Source organism: Aulonocara sp. 'chitande type north' Nkhata Bay, linkage group LG11 (assembly GCF_057382095.1).
Source record: "Aulonocara sp. 'chitande type north' Nkhata Bay isolate Kocher_YH1m ecotype deep benthic linkage group LG11, A_spYH_male_GT1.1, whole genome shotgun sequence".
NCBI lineage: Eukaryota > Metazoa > Chordata > Actinopteri > Cichliformes > Cichlidae > Aulonocara > Aulonocara sp. 'chitande type north' Nkhata Bay.
In genome coordinates this window covers 9,505,871-9,525,306 of record NC_141354.1, presented here as the reverse complement: position 1 = coordinate 9,525,306, position 19,436 = coordinate 9,505,871, and the positions used below count along the sequence as shown (strand labels likewise).

At 40.3% G+C, this 19,436-nt stretch overlaps 1 protein-coding gene across 1 annotated transcript; it reads left to right on the top strand.

Annotated features, from left to right (window-relative positions):
* Positions 1-8,207: 8,207 nt before the first annotated feature.
* On the top strand, positions 8,208-13,320 carry LOC147318485 (sialic acid-binding Ig-like lectin 14). Its single transcript, XM_086309841.1, has 9 exons — positions 8,208-8,256; positions 8,480-8,836; positions 10,209-10,499; positions 11,745-11,993; positions 12,076-12,336; positions 12,424-12,511; positions 12,597-12,689; positions 12,823-12,892; positions 12,968-13,320. The coding sequence occupies exons 1-9, from the start codon at positions 8,208-8,210 to the stop codon at positions 13,001-13,003; spliced, it is 1,494 nt and encodes a 497-aa protein (XP_086165967.1). The 3' UTR covers positions 13,004-13,320.
* The last annotated feature ends 6,116 nt before the right edge of the window (positions 13,321-19,436 follow it).

The window sequence follows — 19,436 nt, the reverse complement described above, 5'->3', positions numbered from 1 at the left end:
GATGGTGCTGAAAGACTATAATGAAAGAAAAGCCTCCCAACTACAAGGCGTTAGGTCATACTTGGAACAACTCAGTGATTAACTCATGATCAATGGTGATCAGTGGTTATATTTAAGGTATATACTTAAAGACCTTTTCTCCTCACATATGTTTATGTGTAATTTGAGTGTTTTGCTATTATGTACGCTTTATGCTTTAAGAAAAAGAGGGAAAACAGCAGAACCACTGTTTTCTATTATAAAAATTTTAAAACTATAGCATTACAGATTCCTTCTAAGAAGAAAAAGAAATTCTGCAAATACACTTCATTTTGTTTTCTCTCATTTCGTGTTGTTCAGGATGTTCAGGTTGACAATGTATGTCAACATTAAAACTTAAGCAAAAAAGACAGTGGCAAGAAAACCATCACAAAGCATTTTCTGGATTTCTTTTTTGAATAAAACAGTAAACAAAATCATTAACACATAAATGCACAAACTGACATCTGAAGCACAACTGGTCTAAAAGAAAAATCTTTTTGCAAACATCAGGAAGTGTGAGCCATAGAGAGAGGAGAGCTCCGAGCAGGTAGAAGCCACTGTGAAGACAATGGCTTTTTATTTTATTTAGTCATTTTTTATGAGATTTCTTGATTTAACAGATTTGGCAGTATTTAGGACTGGGTGTGGCTTATGAAATTTAGTCAACTTCACAAAAGAAATGTAGTTAATTGCAATAATTCATGATTTAAACAGATGGCAACAGCCTTTTCACTCTGGACCAAGTAGGCTTGGATAACATTTTTTCCACTTAATCAATGAAATCATAATTTAAAAACTAAGTTTGGTATTTTCCAGGGTTTCAAAATTTGTTTGATTATCTTAAAACTGTGTGAAAAAGAAAAAGAGGAGAAAAATATTTTATCACTTAACAGCAATTATGTTTCAAGATGCTACACTTTCTAAAAGTGACTTTTGGTTTATTCTTTTCCTAAGGAAAGACATTCAGCCTGGTTATTCCTCTTTTTTAAGGCCTGAGTTGTCGAAGAAGACTTGGTAAACTCTGGTTTGGTCAAAGTTTTAAGATTAGCAGATTTGTATTTAGAAAGGTGTTCTTGTAGAAGCAAAATCGATGTTGTTGTCAACTCTGTGTTGCATTTATTTATTCTGAGACCAGAGGAGACCAAAGCGGAGGTAACAGAAGCGCTAACTGATATTACACCCATCAAATAGACAGAATCAAAACACCAAATGAAAGCTAACACATCTGGATGTGTAAATGCGCAGCTGTTGCTCACAGAAAATATTTGCCATGTGAAATGTTGATATTCAGTTGAACAGTATTTCTGTTGACCCCATCTTCCAAAAACTACATCTGTGGAAACTTTAAAATGTAGATTTCTTTTTATTTGTGAAAGAAGAATAGAGAATAGAAATTTCATTTCATAAAAGTGTGTAAACTCTTCATACTGGTATATGCATGTATTTCTGTTTGTGGCCATTTCATACAGTTTCTGTGTACTGAGGGATTTACAGTGTTAAATGTGGAAAAGAACCCAACCCAGTATGTTTATCATTCATCTTTTGACTCCTTAAGACCTTTTAATAAAAATGTTTTAAATAAGTGTTTGTTTTCTTCCTTTGTATTGTTCAATCTTGTGTATTTGTGAACTCACGGAATGGAACCCGAGTCATCATCTTTAACAACTCAGAACACACAGTTCACTCACTTCAGCACAGCAACGTCAGAAAAGCCCAACTTAGCATTGGTATATTCAAAGTCAAGCATTTTCTCAAAGTGTGACTGCGCAAATTTACCAAGAAGATGGTCTCTGAGACAATAAACAGTGTAAATCTCGTGCCCTCTGATAGAAGCTCAGGTAAGTCGTCCTCTGATTTTCCTCCACTGCAGACAGCTTCAAACTGAGTTTTATGTCTGTAATTTAGTGTATTTGTACACGTACAAGTTTTTCAAATGCAAATTATTTTATTTTAAGTATTTTTTTATTTAGTTACAGTTAGCATAATTTTTCTTGGTTTTCGTGCAGAAAAGTGCATTTTTCTTCTTTGTATTGAAAATACAACTGGTTGTTATTGGAAACGGATCAACTGTATTCTTAATTTTCTGCTGGAGTCTTTACTTTTTTGCTATTCGCAGTATGATGTTATTGTGACTTTAAAGCCTGGTTGTGTAGACTAAGTTAAAGGACAAAAACACCTCTCTGTACTTTTGAGTGTTGTTATATTACAAATATAATGTCATAACTTTGTCATATAGTTATGAAGCAAAATGTGGACAAAATAGAAATACTTGAGTAAAGACATAAAGTAACTGGACTTCAGTGCAGTCTTAGAGTAAATGTACATAGTTACTTTCAACCAGCTGGATATATTGTAGAAAGTCTGACTTTGACACAGACCTTAAACTAAACCACCAAACCTTCTCTAAACTTTAGCTGCATTAATTAGTTAAGTATTTTCAAATTTGTAAAATGGTGAACATTAAAACTCAGTGGCACTGAACATCACACAGACTTCTTGGTTCAATCAAAATCAAACTGCATGCTGTCATCAGCTTGATAATAACTGGGATTATCTGATTTATAGAGAGTTGTGGCAGCACCACTAAAGCCACATGTAGCTTGGAAAAAAAGGGGAAAGCCAGCACTGCATTAGAGTCACCTAGAAAAAGGCTGAGGAGTGGCCGTGGACCTGCTCAGTCAGCAGTAGACACTGTGCCAATAAAGGGTGTGAAAAGAAAGGCCAGCACCTCGAGAGAGACACCAGCTAAAAAACAGGAGAGAGGCACCAGTATCAGAGAATCACATGAGGAGCACAGAACTAAGCAGCTGCCAGGAACAGAAACATCTAGACAGGCAACCAGGGAAGATGACTGTGAGCCCTCGCCAGGATGCAGCAGTCAATCAGCTCCCATTTACAACAGTGGGAACATGTCCCTCCCATTCAACAGAAACAGAGGTAAACTAAGTAAGATCAGTGGTAGATGACTATACAGGACCGAACTGTATGGTTAGGCTGTGGATTTAGGATTAAAGGTATCTTAAGTTTGTTTTGTTGCTTTTAGGTTTGCAAATTCTTCATTGAGTTTTAAGCCTTTTTCCAATGTCTTTCACTAATGGTAATTATAGCAACGTCATGCAAACAGCAGTCATTTTCAGAACTCGGTGTGTTAGGTCAGTAAGTGGTGCTATGCAGTCATTTCCTAGTTGTAATGTCAGTCTCCTCCACAGTGGGACACACCAACAGTGTTGTGGAGCTGGGTTTAACTTCCAGCTCTTTAGTAGCTGATGGAAACTTTTTAATCACTCTGATACAAAATACTAAACAATGCATACGATATAATCGCCGCTCTGTTTAACATCAGCAAGCCCTAACATACTGACTCAGACACAATTGTATGAAAATGGCTAAACTCCATGATGCAGCTACGTACTGAGGAGTCGAAATATTGTGAGAGGATGTGCAATTTTCTCTTTTGTTTAAGAAATGTTTTGTTAACAATAACAGATTTAAAGTAAATGAGCCCTAATCAAAAGTAGCATGTCATATTATTCCGTTTACAGTAATACCAATACAATATTAGTTAATGATTAGAAAATGAAATATCGCGATAGAATAAACGCACATGCGCGGTGCCTTTGTTTTCATACACACATGGTGGAAAGGAATTTGCATTTGCACTATTAAATTTTTATATAGCTTTAATGCACATAAAAAACAGCTGCTTGTTTGAGTGAAAATAAATTGATGGGGTTTTTTTGCACTAATAAAGTTGTGGAGTTGTAAAGTATTTTGTCTCGCACCAATTATATCGTCAGTTATATCGTTATCGCAAATTTTCAAATATATATCGTGATAAATATATTTGGCCATATTGCCCTGCCCTACCCTACTTCTTACAGCAACAAAGTAAATACTCTGAAATGCTAATACTTGACCCGTTGAGCTTCCTTCTACACTCTTTCCAGTTACCTGCTTCAGCTAAACAAACCAAATTGAATATTTCTAGTAGTGGAAACATTTCTTATTTTACTATTTCCTACGTTGTGCTACACATGAGAAAACAATAAGATATTTGTTCCATTTATCCCACATTATCCGAAGTTCATATGCAAAAATATGTTTCTCTCTCTGTCTGTGTTTAGCCTTCTTTGAGGCCAAATACGAAGCGCTTGAAATGCTCGGGGAAGGAGGCTTTGGTTCTGTTTATGCTGGGAGAAGAAAAACAGATGATTTACCAGTGAGTACAAATCTTAATGATATATCTCTCTTACCATTGCCTGTAATAACCAAAATACTACTGACTGGCCTGTAGGTGGTGATCAAATACATCAACAAAGATGATGTACAACGTGAACAAGTGGTGAGTGATTAGTAGTATTAAAGATGTTTCACCTTCTTGTTCCTTTGCTGTGGAAATCAATTTTTTTCCCTTTGCTGTGGAAATCAAACTACTCATCATTAAATATCACTGAAAACTTATTTCATTTCATTCATGTATATGTATAAAAATAATGATAATTTAAAAAAAAATTATTAATAACAGATGTAACAACAGCTAAAAAAATAATAGTTTATAAAAAATAGTTTAGTAATTGCAACAAAGAGAAAAAGCATCTTGAGGTGACTTTTGTTGTGATTTGGCGCTATATAAATTACACTTAATTTAATATTCTTCACTTGATTGATGCAGGGTTTCTTTTTAATTTACAAATTTTCTCCTTGGTATCATGGGTAATTCAGCAACCACTGGCTTCAGCATTCCCAAGAAACTGTCCTGGGGAAGCCAGAAAGGGGACACAGTCAGGATGCAGGACTTATTGGTAAATCGTGACGATGTTCTCTGGAGTGTTACAGGAACACACAGCTTAAGTATGGAGGAGATTGATCTCGCTCACAACTACCCTTTTGCTGAATTACCTGTTCAGGAGAGCAACATACTTCTTCTGTGTCCCCGGCCAGTAACTAAAAAGGAAACACAAGCTCAAGCACCTTTGCACCCAGGAAACAAACTACATTTTTTTGTCTTGTGCACAGTATTGCGCCGACATTACGTTACATGGAGCTGCAGCTGCCCACGGTGATGGAGTGATAGAGCACCTCTTCAACCTGAGCCTGAGGCTGGGAAGAGTCCCACAGCTCTGGAAAACCTCCTGTGTTGTACCAGTGCCAAAGACTTCACGCCCCAAGGACCTCAACAGCTACAGGCCGGTGGCTCTGACATCCCACCTGATGAAGACCCTGGAGCGGTTGGTCCTGGCTCAGCTTCGGCGCCTGGTGAGCTCATCACTGGACCCACTTCAGTTTGCCTACCAACCTGGCATTGGAGTGGATGATGCCATCATCCACCTCCTACATCATTCCCTCGCTCACCTGGAGACTCCTGGGAGCACTGTGAGAATCATGTTCTTTGATTTCTCCAGTGCCTTCAACACTATTTTTCCCTCGGTTCTGAAGGACAAGCTGGAGAACTCTGGAGTGGACCATCACCTCACTAGCTGGATTTTGGACTACCTCACCGACCGACCACAGTATGTGAGGACTCAGGGCTGTGTGTCGGACAGGGTCGTCTGCAGTACGGGGGCCCCACAGGGAACGGATCTGGCTCCGTTCCTCTCCACCAACTACACTGCAGACTTCTCCCACAACTCCACCCAGTGCTTCCTGCAAAAGTTCTCTGATGACTCTGCAATAGTCGGCCTCATCACTGATGGAGACGACAAGGAGTACAGAGGACTGACTCAGGACTTTGTGGACTGGTGCCAGCTGAACTACCTCCAGATCAATGCCAGTAAAACCAAGGAGCTGGTGGTAGACTTCCGCAGGCACAAGCATTCTCCACTGCAACCACTGAACATCCAAGGTATGGACATTGAGGCTGTGGACAGCTACAGGTACCTTGGTGTTCATCTGAACAACAAACTGGACTGGACTCATAATTCAGATGCCCTCTACAGGAAAGGGCAGAGCAGGCTGTACCTGCTGTGGAGACTCAGGTCGTTTGGAGTAGAGGGCCCACTCCTGAAGATCTTCTATGACTCTGTGGTGGCCTCAGCCATCTTCTATGGTGTAGTCTGCTGGGGCGGCAGCATCTCTGCTGGGGACAGAAAGAGACTGAACAGGCTGATCTGAAGGGCCAGCTCTGTTCTAGGATGCCCTCTGGACCCAATGGAGGTGGTGAGTGACAGTAGAATGGCGGCTAAGCTGTCATCCCTGTTGGACAACATCTCCCACCCCATGCAAGAGACTCTGACAGCACTGAGCAACTCCTTCAGTGGGAGACTGCGGCACCATCCCACACCGGATGGAGAGATTTCACAGGTCTTTCCTCCCCACTGCTGTCAGACTCCACAACAAAGATTTTTGCAGCTGATCAAACCCTTACACGTGCAATAAGACTGCTATATGTGCAATTCTTGTACAATTCTTCTTCTGACGAAGTTGTATTTTTGTATTTTCTTACTCAGTTGTACATAGCATTTGTATTTCTATTTTATTCTATTGTATATATTAGTCTATTCTATTTTATTCTATTGTATATAGTATTTTATTTTATTGCATTCCAGTGTTTTCTAATTTCTGCTACATAACTTTGCACTTTTGCTGTAACAAAACAAATTTCCCACGAGTGGGACTAATAAAGGTCATCTTATCTTATCTTATCTTAAACTGTTACTATCACCAGGTAACGTGGGCATGTTTCCTGAATCAGCAGCAGCTGTTAAACAGCTAACAGGCGAGCAGGATGTATGTAGGTAGGTAGGGTAGGGTAGGTCCACCAATGGTGTCATGAGGAAAATGTTGGCTCATTATTTATATAAATACGGAGACATGACACAAGGACGATTTTTTTATTAAAATTATTTCATTGTTGTCTGAAGATAATACTGATGCATTTGTATGAGCTGGACAGGATGGAGACCTTTTTGCTGAAGTATGAGCTCATAAAGGGGAAACAATACCAATTTAAAAAAGACTGGGTCCCTTTTTGTGAAAATTTAAAATAGTTTATTTTTTTGACATTGTGTAACAATTTAAACAAATCTTTTTTTTATTGCATTAGTTTGGTGTCTTAGTAATGAAGTAGGTTGTGAAGTTGTGAGATAGTAAGAGCTTAAGCATAAATCGTACAAGACAACATGTCATGTAAATGCCGAAAGGTATCAACTAAGTAAATGAAATCCTGTGGTGACAGCTCTGCACCAACAATCTCCAGGTACAACTTAAGACAATGAGGCGAATAAGTAAAAGGTACAGTCATTCTTCTCAAATTAGAAAAAAACATGAAAATGTCTTTCCTCTTTGTTAACTAAACTCCTCATTGATGCAGTTGTTGATATAACTGAGCATTTTTATTACTTTGGATCCATGTGCTGATTTTGATGTTATTTGAATGGATACTAGATGTAGTATGAGATAGTCTGTCACTCTACAACATAGATCTCATATTGTTTCACTAGAACTTCTACACATATTAGGGGAGGTGTCATAATAGTTTATAACTAAAATGTGAATGTGCTGAGGTACAATCAGCCTCCCATTGAAGACTAGGTTGTGCATCTAAAAAGCTAAACTTTTTTAAAATACTAAATGAATGACCTCACTCACATATACTACAGCATAACTGCTTTTTTCCTTTCATTTCAAATGTGTTCTCTTTTATTCAACTCAAGATGAACTTTTACAAGCTCTGTAGAAGCACTAAGAGATGAATGAGTTGTAGTTGACCTCTATTAATATCACTGCAATAAAGAGCAAAGGACATCTGGCAGAGCCAGGCTAGAATAAGCACAGATATTTGTGCTCAATGGAAGATGCGAGGCAAGATACAACATACGCTTAAAGAGACGACAAATACCTCGTACATCATTATTATTATTATTATCATTATTATTATTATTACGTTACATATGAAATCTGAAATTCAACTTGTGAAAAATAAAATGTGTTATTTTATAATCTTATAAATCTTCTTAACACCCCTTTGATAAAATCTTGGCAAATCATTCAAAAAGGATAAATATTGATACATATGACCTGCTTCCCCATTCTACACTTTGTAAATTCACAGAAATTGTGGCAAAGTGGATCAAGTGAGTATTAAAAGCAGAACGGAAACTTGACATCACTTGTCCATAGAGGAAATAAAAGCACCCACACATACACACATTTGTTATTTTATTTAGATGTGGAAATAAGAAGAAGAGATGGATGTTTGGCAGTGGCTTTTGTTTTTCATATGCATTTGCGTCAAAGGTATGATACATTTTGCACAATGTGTATGAATAGAGGTAATGTTTACTTACTTATTTGCCAGTTACAGAACTGAACAGTCAGTTGTGTCTTATAATGCATCTTTTGTTGTCCAGGCAGTTTTTAGGGAATCAGCATTTTGTTTCATACATTTAAGATTCCTGTCTCTTGTTGATCAACCTGTTTCTGTGCTTCATTTCTTCACACTTTGTGCATTTTATTACAGTTACTCAAACAGAAGCGTCATCTTGGACTATTGCTGTCCCATCCTCAGTAAAAGGTCTCCTTGGGTCATGTGTGGTGATCCCTTGCTCTTATAACTACCCAAATGCAAAGGTCCAAACATTCACAGGGATTTGGACCAATGATGGGAATCAAGTCATCTATCATCCAACTGAGTCTAAAATGCTGGAGCAGTATAGGAGACGAACAAAACTTCTTGGAGACATCAGCAAGAGTAACTGTTCTCTGATGATTGAAAATCTTCAACAAAATGATGGAGGGCCTTTTCACTTCAGGATTGAACTTGGAGGCTATAACAGTTTTTCCTACTTAAATAAGAAAGTCTCCATTTCAATGATTCGTAAGTAAAATGTTCATTAATATTGCCAATAATAAAATCGCATTTTCCAAGCTTAGTATTGTCTGTTTATTCAGTGTTGTTGCTAGTTTTTTGGTCTGAGCTGATTCATTTGTACTAATAACAGATACACTTTTGCTTTGTTACCTAACTGATTCAAACCTAAGCTCTGACAATGCATTTATGAACCAGCAAATCAACCTATAATAGCACTTTATTATTAATATTATCCAGCAGTGTGTTCAGTGTCTGTGGCTTTTTTCCTCACATTTTGCTTCTGAAAGCCCAATGTAACTAATTACTTAGAACCCTGAAAGACAGGTTTTGCGGTTAATACAAATTGATTTGGTTTAGAGGTTTTTTTTTCTTTAATATTTCTGTTTTCATGTTCATCATTTGTGCTATTAAATCAGGCTAATTCATTTTATCTTTCAGTTTATGTGTGATGTTGCATCCAGTTCTTTGTTTTCCTACATTCTCAAGCTTGAAATCAGACTGAAAGTACATCTTGCATCGGTTTGGAAACATGCAGACATGGAAAGATTAAATAATTCCAAATGAAGCCACCACTCTTTTCCTGTTATATTTTCCAACCAGAGCTGATTCTTTTTTTCATGAACAGCAACTCAAACAAAACAGGAAATATCTTTCTTCCTATTCTTTCCCCCCATACTTCCTTGTAATATGTGTTAGTAATATATCTGTGTTATGCATTAATAACCTCACTAGACTCTGGTGGTGATTTTCAACACTTTATTCATGTTTAACGTATTTTCTGCACTATAAGTCACACTTAAAATCCTTGAATTTTCTCAAAAATCAAGAGTGCGCCTTATAATCCGGTGCACCTTATGTGTGAATTTTGGTTGTGCTTACTGACCTTGAACTGATTTCATGTGGTACGCTCAAAAATCTGTCAAAAAGTGCTTTAGTACGAAGCATGATGGGTTGTCAGAGAATTACGGCTACCGTACTCAGGAGCCTCGCGGTGTAATCTAGGTCCAAACTCTGCTTCAGGTCCCAAAGTCAAACAATCACTGCGGCATCACTGAGAGTTAAAACCTGAGTTAAAGAATTGTTTCATCTTTAATAAAATGATCTGCGTTGCTGCTTTACCAGGTGTAACAATTAAGTTTAACATTTGCTTAATGTAATGTAATATGTAATTATGTATGAAAACAGACCCGTTCATCGACAGTGCATCTTATAATCCGGTTCACATTATGGTCTGAAAAATACAGTATCAACAAATTTAATTAATTTAAGGAAGGCAAGTTCATAAGTCAAAGCTTTATAAAATACAGTATCAACTGCCGAGTACATTAAGTGTTCTCTCAGAAAATTTGATTATTCATGATCTTTCTTGTTAACACAGGTGAACCAAATGCCATTGATTTTTCTGCGCATGAGGACATAAAGGAGGGTCAACCTGTGTCTGCATCCTGCTCTGTGTTTCACTCCTGCCCCACATATCCACCAGCTTTTCACTGGAGTCACTCTGGAGAGCAGCATTTTCAAGCACAGAAGCTTCATGATGGCCAGTGGAAGGCAACATCAATTTTAATGTTTCGCTCAAACCGCACTGATCACAACAAACTGTTACAATGCAGGGTAACATACCACGGAGGAAAGCACCAAGAAACATCCAAGACCCTTAAAGTAAAATGTAAGTGTGCATTTCTAAATATGTGTTGATGATAAAAGACAAATTCCTCAAGCATTTTAAAAACTAAAATTTGTGCATTACTTTTTGATGTTTCATTTAGCAGCTTCTGCATCTAGCTTCAGTCAGAGTCACAGGATTCGCAGTCATCATGACTCATATAGATTCCAACCACAGTCAGCAATAAGATGTCTGGTATTTTCACTGGATGGACATGTGACAGAAAGAAGAGCAAATTCTGTCTGTGTCTCCGTTTATCAGTTATGACTTTATAATCATTAAATTGACTCTTTTTTTTTTTTAAGTCGTAATTTTATTCTTTTTTTCTTTAGCGTTTCTTAGTCAATGGTGATGTTAGTTTAGCAGTCTGTCTGGTCTCCATTGACCGAAATATATCAAATATTAGATGGACTACTTGGATATTTTGTTAGTTCATGGTAGGGTTGGGCGATATGTAAAAATTTTCCAACCGACAATCGTCAGTCCAATAATCGACAATGGGCGAGTCACCCATTTTTGATGGGTGGAGCCATGTAATCATGCACGGACTGATTTGCGCGTTTACAACATAAAAGAAGTTCAAGCATGGACAAACTAATTTCCCAAAAAATTTAGAGCGTTAAAGCGGTCATCACGATTAACGAGGTTAAAATTTTTAATGCACTAAACCCATCTGGATGGGTTAATTGTTATTCGCTTTTATCATGATGATGGCACGTTAACACTTACAGCACAAAGAAATATATAAAGGCTTTAAACCACATGAAGGGGGTAAACCTAAGGATGTAACCAAAGTGGTGTGCCACTTGTGCAGACATATAGTGTGAGCAAAGTACTTAAACACGACTAACCTGCATGAGCATGTACGTGTCCACCATCCGGCTGAGTATACTTGGCTGTCACCAGCTTCTGCAGCTCCATCAACAAGCATTTCGGCGCACTCTGAGGAGGGTGCATTTGCTCACTGTTAAAACAGCGCTGTTTCTTTCTGTTGACTGCTTCTATTAGCTCCATCATTCTTAGCAAACTTACTCATTGGCAAATAAATAAATAAATTGCCTATCGCCGATGGGCTCAGCCTATCATCAATATATTTGTCCAATCAGAACCTTGCTGACTTTGGCAACTGCTTGAAAATTTACTCTAGTACTACCATTATGTCAAAATGCTTAATGAAACTCAGCTTTTACCTCACTGTGTAAAATGATACAAAATGCTGCAGAGTAAGGGTTAAATGTTTCTATGCAGATGCTCCAGTGAATGTGAAGGTCGAGTACCAGTCAGATGTGAATGAGGGAGAGACTGCACACCTGAAGTGCTCCAGTGATGCAAACCCTGTCAGCAGCTATGAGTGGCACAGTGAAACTGGTGTTCTGCTGAATAAGGGGCAAACCTACACAATGTCAAATGTCTCCAGACACTCAGAGCCCGTGTACTGCACTGCTGTTAATGAAGAAGGACGAGTCAAGTCAAGCACCCTGAAGCTCAATGTGTTATGTAAGTAAATAATAGAACAAATATAACAACAAAAGATGAATGCATGGATATATGTTTCTAATTACATTTGCTGTTCTTACAGATGGCCCTGACATTGAGACTTACTCTAAGTGCTCCTCATATAACGGCATAGTAAAGTGTGATTGCATTGTACAGTCCAGGCCCCCCAGCATGGTCCATTTTGTTCTTGGTGACAGAGTCCTGCCAAGCACCACAGTAGAGACAAATGGCTCTGTTACTACTGGGACTCTGCAGACAGACTTTAGGTCCTTTAGGTTTGTTCACTGTCTGGCAAACAACACGCTGGGAAATGCTAACCTCACACTCTCTTTACCTGTTAATGGTAAGTAAAAATGTCAAAAATAGAACATAAATTCTTTTTATTCAACATTTCCATGACAAAAAACACAGTATGTTTTTCTTTCTTCAGACAACATGCAATATATCTTTATTGCCTCTGGAACAGGTGTCATTTTGCTCATTATTTTGATAGCTACTGCTGTCGGAGTTAAAAAATGGTGAGTCATTAAACAAATTATTGTAATATCATTAAAGGTAATGCCAAAAAACTCAAACAAAAACACCCAAACATATTTCTGCTAGCACGCGGAGATCAGGAGAGACACCACCATCTGACCTGAGCACAATGAAGTCAGAGAGACCTGTAGAGATCCCTCATTATGCCCCAGCAAGGAGGTATACATTCTTCACCTTAATTAGCAAACAAACAAAACTTTTGATTAAATGTAACCTAAGAAGGAGTGACTGAACTTCATTTTCATGTAGATAAGAAAAAAATCTTGTGTGCTTTTCTTTATTGTTTCTGCAGGAAAGAGAACTATGAGGATGCCCATTGCAATGACATTTACACCAATTTTCATGTATATGGCAACGTAGGGGTGAGTTAGGTTTTCTTCATTTGTTATGTGCCTGCATCAAACAATGGAATGAATTAAACTTATTTTTCTATGCAGACCGACTTGGATGAATCAGTATACGCCAATGTGTAACATCTGTGAAAGACCAGCTGCAGTCCATGTTTGTGTCTTCAGATGGAAGTCAAGGAAAATGTTAAAAAAAAATCCTTATGCTATTTTCATCTTATATCACATATGTTATTCCAGTTGTTCATTAAGTGTTTTATCATCAGTCTCCCCGCAAAGGGAAGAGAGTATGTAGTCGATTCTGTCTATTTGTCTGTCTGTCTCATTTCCACTCTCTTTTTAAATAGGGAGTGTTTAGTGGTTGTGAAATTAAAGCAATTTGTCTTTCTGGGATTGTGTACCAACTTCAACACAGAATGCAGAAAAGCACACTGTAGTGTATGAGTGTGATTGGTATTCTTGGTGTCTAATATCTTTAGGCATCAACTAAATACAGGAAACCCTGTATTGACTATAACTTGAGGTACAGTCATTCTGCTTAAAAAAATAAAACAACAAAAAAACAAACAAACAGAAAAAGTATTTAAAATGTGTTTAAAATGTTACATCTTTTTTAAATCAAACTCATAATTTACAGCGGTTCGAAAACATCTTTGCTCCCTTCCCGATTTCCTATTTTTTGTGAGTTTTCCACACTTAGATGTTTCAGATCAAACAAATGTAAATATTAAACAAAGGTAACATATGTGCTAGCAGCACAGATGGAGCACTTGGCGAGACACAGGAGGCAGCTGACCACAGGCAGTTTTTGTGACACGAAAGAGTCCACCCAGACCGATTCTATGAGTTTTGTACAGGTGACTCGTGTCATTCAGAGCAGAGACTTGCAATGATTCAGCCAAGGTGATTAGAAGAATGCTGGGCTCTTTTGCTAATGATTGATCAAGGAACCTTTGTTCAGCTCCAGAGCAATCAGGGCATGACAAAAGTGAGTGTGAGTGTTAAAGGTGAGTTCGACCAGGCACCTAGGTTGTGGTAGGGAAGCTTCATTTATTTTGCCCGCTAGTATCTCTACAATTACTGGTAAGCAAAATCTTCTGGCCACAAGGGACAGGTGGTAATGACGTGCCCCTTTCTGCCACCATAAATACTCACTGACCATCAGCCACCTTCTCCTTACTGAGGGTCAGAGGCAAGCCCACCAAGCTGCATGGGCTGCGCTTCGGCATTTGTAGGCTCGCTTCTCCCTGGGCTGTGCTCCTCCAAGTCAGGTCCTCCAAACTCCCGAGGAGAACCCGCTAACTAGTTGCTGGAACAGGACAGGAATCTGCTGGGTCCATTAATGACTGGATTTCTTCATCAGTTTTGCTGACTGGTGGAAAAACAGGACCCAAAACCATGACTTCCACAACAGGGACCGTGAGTTTATTTACAGTGTAAAACCAAAGTGAAAACAGTCCAGCAAAACGTGATTCCCTCCATAATGATCGTGCCGGCTTCTTTCACACGTGCTCTCCACAGTCCCCTCAGAAATATTTACAAAAACTAAGAGTTCTCTCCAAAATTCCACAGTTTTCATGGGCACACAAGGAGACAGAAGTTAGTTTTCTTTACCAAGACAAGACATGATAAGATCACCTTTTGCTAAAGCAAAGGTTTCATTAACTATTGTCAATCAATGTTCCAACAACAACTGAAGATCAGCCACTTTGTTAAATAGTGCCCAGGGATGAGTTCATCAGCTGCAGGTGAGTGTGATTATCAGTAGGTTCAAGGAAACAGAAACAGAAATGGCAGGTCAAGCCAGCAAGAACAGAGGGGCCATGACAACTGCTCAAGTTTAATTTGTGAATCTGCGAATTCAGTCAAAACTAAGGGCAGTGGAGATCTGTGTACAGCGAGAAAAGAGAATTTCATTAATCTCATGTTAATCTGATCAAATTAACAACATTTTTCATTGATAAAACTTTTAAAGTTCTCCAATTTGACTGGAACACAACATGAAGGTTAAGGTACTGTCATGATCCTTCATAAGACACAACAAAAACTATAACTGCACATTTTCATTCTCATTGAGTTCTATAGATATTGCATATTGTTGCTTTCAGTGTTAGGAGAGATAGTACATTCTCCTGTAACATCAACCTAATATTGCTTGATTGATTCCTCTTGACAAAACAATATCACATAAATGATTAACAAAACTATCAATTTCTTGATGCATGCTCAATCATCCAGGAAAGTAAATCTCCAAAAGTTGATTCTGTTCATCTGGGTGTAACATTTTCAGTGGGAGAAACGTTTCATCACTCATCCAAGTGACTCCCCGATTTATACATCGGGCAAACCAAACAGCCTCTGGCAAAGCGGATGGCACAACACAGAAGAGCTACCTCGTCAGGCCAGGACTCTGGAATCTATTCACACCTACAGGCCAGTGGACACTCTTTCAATGATGAGGATGTACACATCCTGGGCAGGGAGGAAAGCTGGTTTGAGCGCGGAGTCAAGGTGGCCACTTATGTGAAAAGAGAAAGACCATCTTTGAATCAAGGAGGGGGCCTAAGGGTCCATTTTTTATTTACCGAAAAAAAGACGATTTATTCATAACACACGTGAAAAGACCCAGGAAAACAGAGTTAATGATAAAAATAAGGTTTTGTATTGTTGATTGTCATTTATGCTTAGAAATATTTAACCACATATGCTTAGAGGTGTATAATTAATTGTGTAGTGATAGGATGTGTGATCTTTAGCAGGCTACAAAGGCTTGGTGTGCATTCCATCCTGGGAGCATGGGAAGAGGTCGTACCTGGTTTTATTGTTTTATGGTAGGATAAACGTAGCTATATCTGTTTTAGTCTAAGTGACTTTTGTTTAGATGAACTGCTGGACTTCCAGACGAGCAGGTTTAGGGAAGTCTTTATGGGGTCACACTCTGACCACCCACCCCCCCCACCCCACCCCCCACCCCACCCCCCCCCACACACACACACACACACACACACACACAGTATTCTCATACACATGTATACCTATGTAAGATGTTATATGTTAATGACCCTATGCATATTCATGTAACCACAATAAAAGGAGTGCTATGGGGAATCTGGCTGAAAGTCTGACGGAGGTCAAGTGGTGGAACGACACTTGGCTCCAGGCAGGTCTCCCTCATGCATGAGTAACAAGAAGAACTTTGCCTACTTGGTGTTCAATGCTTTAGCTGTGTTTTTTAATTGTCTCGTTCCAGCGGTGGTCCTGTGCTAGACAGACCCAACAGAGGCATTCATAGGACTCCTGAGAGATATAATCTCCCTTGCATGTCCTGGGTCTATCACTGGGGTTCCCTCCTGGTAGGGCATGGCTGGCAAGAACACCTTACCTCAGCTGGCTTCTTTCGATTTGGAGGAATAGTGGCTCTACTCTGAGGACTTTCCAAATGACTCCACTCCTCACCCTGTGCTAGGGGAGAGCCGAAAACATCAGTTTCACATTCAGTGAACGGTCATTTGCACTGTGATCTTATTCTTTACCTTGAAAAAAAAAACAACTAACAATAATATTCTCAACAATAATGATGCTCCTCAAAAGCTGCATTTCTTCCACCATTTATTTCTCCCACACCTGGACTGAAACCAGCTGATTGTAGCAGTGTCATGGTCCTGGGTCGTTGATCCAGTGCTTGATGTTTATGGACTTCTTGACAAATCATTATGGTGTTTCTAGACTGACTCATACTTCCTAGTTTAGTTTTTCTTGTTGTTTATCTCTAGTGGTTCTGGTTTAGTTCCCATAGTGTTTTCCTTGTGTGTTGTCCACAGTATTTCCTTTGTTTGTCAGTCGTGTTGTCATGTCCTGTCCATTATAGTCTTGGTCTCTGTGTTCTGTCTTTAGCACACTCCTTAGTGTCTATCTCACTTTCTGTGTCGCTCTTCTATTTTAAGTTTGCTTGTCTTTGTGTGGGTCTCATGGTGGGTATCACCTCACAGTTCTGCAGCAATGGAGGTTGTGAAGCCTTGAAAGCTGGTACTACTAATTGCTACAGGTGTTCCAACATTTTTGAATTACTTACAACCTGCTCTGTCTGCATAAGAGCAGTGTTGGAACACACTGTGGTACCATGACCTCGTGAGCATCAGTTGAGCACTGTTGCACTGCAGAAAGTAGTGTGTTGCTACAAAAATGTCAAGAAAAAGGGTCCTGCGCAGTATCTTAGCTGTTCCTAGGACTGCACTCTTCTGGACAGAGATCTCCGATGTTGTTCCCAGGATCTGCTGGTTGAATTACCACTGGGACCACCGTCACCTTCACCCTCCACATCCTCTCGAGCTCTTCTCTGAGCCCTTGGTATTTCTCCAGCTTCTCGTGTTCCTTCTTCCTGATATTGCTGTCATTCGGAACCGCTACATCGATCACTACGGCCGTCTTCTTCTGTTTGTCTACCACCACTATGTCCGGTTGGTTAGCCACCACCGTTTTGTCCGTCTGTATCTGGAAGTCCCACAGGATCTTAGCTTGGTCATTCTCCATCAGCCTTGGGGGCATCTCCAATTTTGACCTTGGGACTTCTAGGTTATACTCTTTTTTTTTTTTTTTTTCTTTTTTAAATGACATCAGAAACAGCAGTATGCGACATTACGTGATGGCAGAGCTTCAGTTCATCCTTTGTCATTTTTTTTTTTTTTTTTTTTTTTTTTTTTTAATAAATAGGACAGGGGGAATGAATGAGAGAGAGAGGGGGAGAGAAAGAAAGAAAACCCAAGGGGAGAAGAGACGGTGAGAAGGGGGGGGAAGAGAGACAAAAAAAAAAAACTCCTGGGTCACCTGTATGGAGAAAAAACAAACAAACAAACAAACAAACAAACAGAGGAGACAGCAAACAACAAAGAGCAACATAATAATAGAGAAAACAAAGCACCATCACAATAAACTAGCTAGTCATAGATATCAGTATTTACTAAGTAATAAACGATATTGTGCAGCACGCAAGATAGACAGCGCACAGTGTGCTTTGAGGCAGCAGCCAAGAAAGCTTTAGTCCGCGTCTGTGAATACCCATGTGTGCATACCTGTGTGGATCAGCATGCTTGCATTCCAAAGGTTTCTCCATGTAATGATCTGCTAGGGAGTGTGGGGGGGCCACAGCCCCATCCTCCAGGGTGTGAAGCGGGTATGGAGGAGATCAAAACTCCAGACATCCAGAGGCCCCCAGAACACAAGAGACCATGGAAGACCAACAGAGGGGCAGCCGCGCCACTGTTCCAGTAAGAGCTGAGGAGAGTCCCAGATGAGGGCTCACTCAGCAGCCGCGGAGCAGAAGCCAGGGGGGGTTGCAGTGACGCGCCCGTGAGCTCCGCCGGCCCCCAGCTGTGCCTGAGTGACCGAGCCCTAGGCCGAGAGGCCGGGGGCACCCCACCTCCAAAGGGGCCCGAGCGATCCCCAGGCCCCAGGCCCCGACAAGCGGCCGCCAAGGAGTGAGCCGGTGTGTACCCGGACGCCCACCCCCAGACACAAAGAACCACCAACACACCGACACCTGAGGGAGTCCGCCACCGGCAGGGGAAGTGGTGGTGGGTGGAGATAGGCCTCCAAACCTTGGAGGGCCTGAGGTGTCCCCAGAGAGGTGGCGTCTGATACCCAACCTGACATATAGACACAGACATACAGGCACACACAGACACAAACATCCATTCCCACCCTCATGCTCTCATATGCACTCACTCCACACTCAACCAACGTGGAGACAGACATAAAGAGACGCTGTACACACAATCACACTCCCCAAGCGTACTCTACAAACCGGGTCTAGGTACCCTTGCCCCTGGAGGGGGGAATTGCACCCAGACCCAGGTGGTGTTACCCTTTTCCCTGCGGTGGGGAGAGGCAGACCACCCCGACTCCGCAGCAGCAGGGAGGCCCCACACCCCAGACCGCAGTCGGACGGCCAACTCCTCCTACTAGCCCCCCCGCTCCAGCAGGCCGCAGAGAATGGGGGTGGGAGAAGACTCCAAACCTCCCTCCACCCGCTCATTGTAGTGTTGATGCATATGTGTTCTAAGGTGCAATTAAAACCCAGGAGGGCATGGAGCTACCTGCCAAGGAGCAGCAGGTAAGCGCATGGTCCCTCCTGCTAGCCCTCAATGACTAAGTGTATTTAAAATTGAGAGGTGGGCAACGACGTCAGGGGTGAGGTATACACCCTGATGGTGATTTGGACTCCGTGATTGTGCCCACCCCCAAGATCCTATATGTATGTGTAATGAGAGTGTGAATAATGTGAATGTCTAAGTTGTGGGATAAAATTGAGGCAGAGGCAGCCAGAAGGGGACAGGGGGGGGGCTAGCACATATGTTACCTTTGTTTAATATTTACATTTGTTTGATCTGAAACATCTAAGTGTGGAAAACTCACTAGGTTATACTCGGCACAGATGTTCCTGTACACTATGCCGGCCACTTGGTTATGGCGTTCCATGTATGCCTTGCCTGCTAGCATCTTACACCCTGCTGTTATGTGCTGGATTGTCTCTGGAGCATCTTTACACAGCCTGCACCTGGGG

What these genes read in the sequence shown, in the direction of transcription:
- LOC147318485 (XM_086309841.1), top strand. Translation starts at nt 8,208, where the DNA reads ATGGATGTTTGGCAGTGGCTTTTGTTTTTCATATGCATTTGCGTCAAA. An exon ending in CCTGAAGCTCAATGTGTTAT is followed by an intron (nt 11,994 to 12,075) that starts GTAAGTAAATAA and finishes CTGTTCTTACAG; the next exon opens with ATGGCCCTGACATTGAGACT. An exon ending in CATTATGCCCCAGCAAGGAG is followed by an intron (nt 12,690 to 12,822) that starts GTATACATTCTT and finishes TTGTTTCTGCAG; the next exon opens with GAAAGAGAACTATGAGGATG.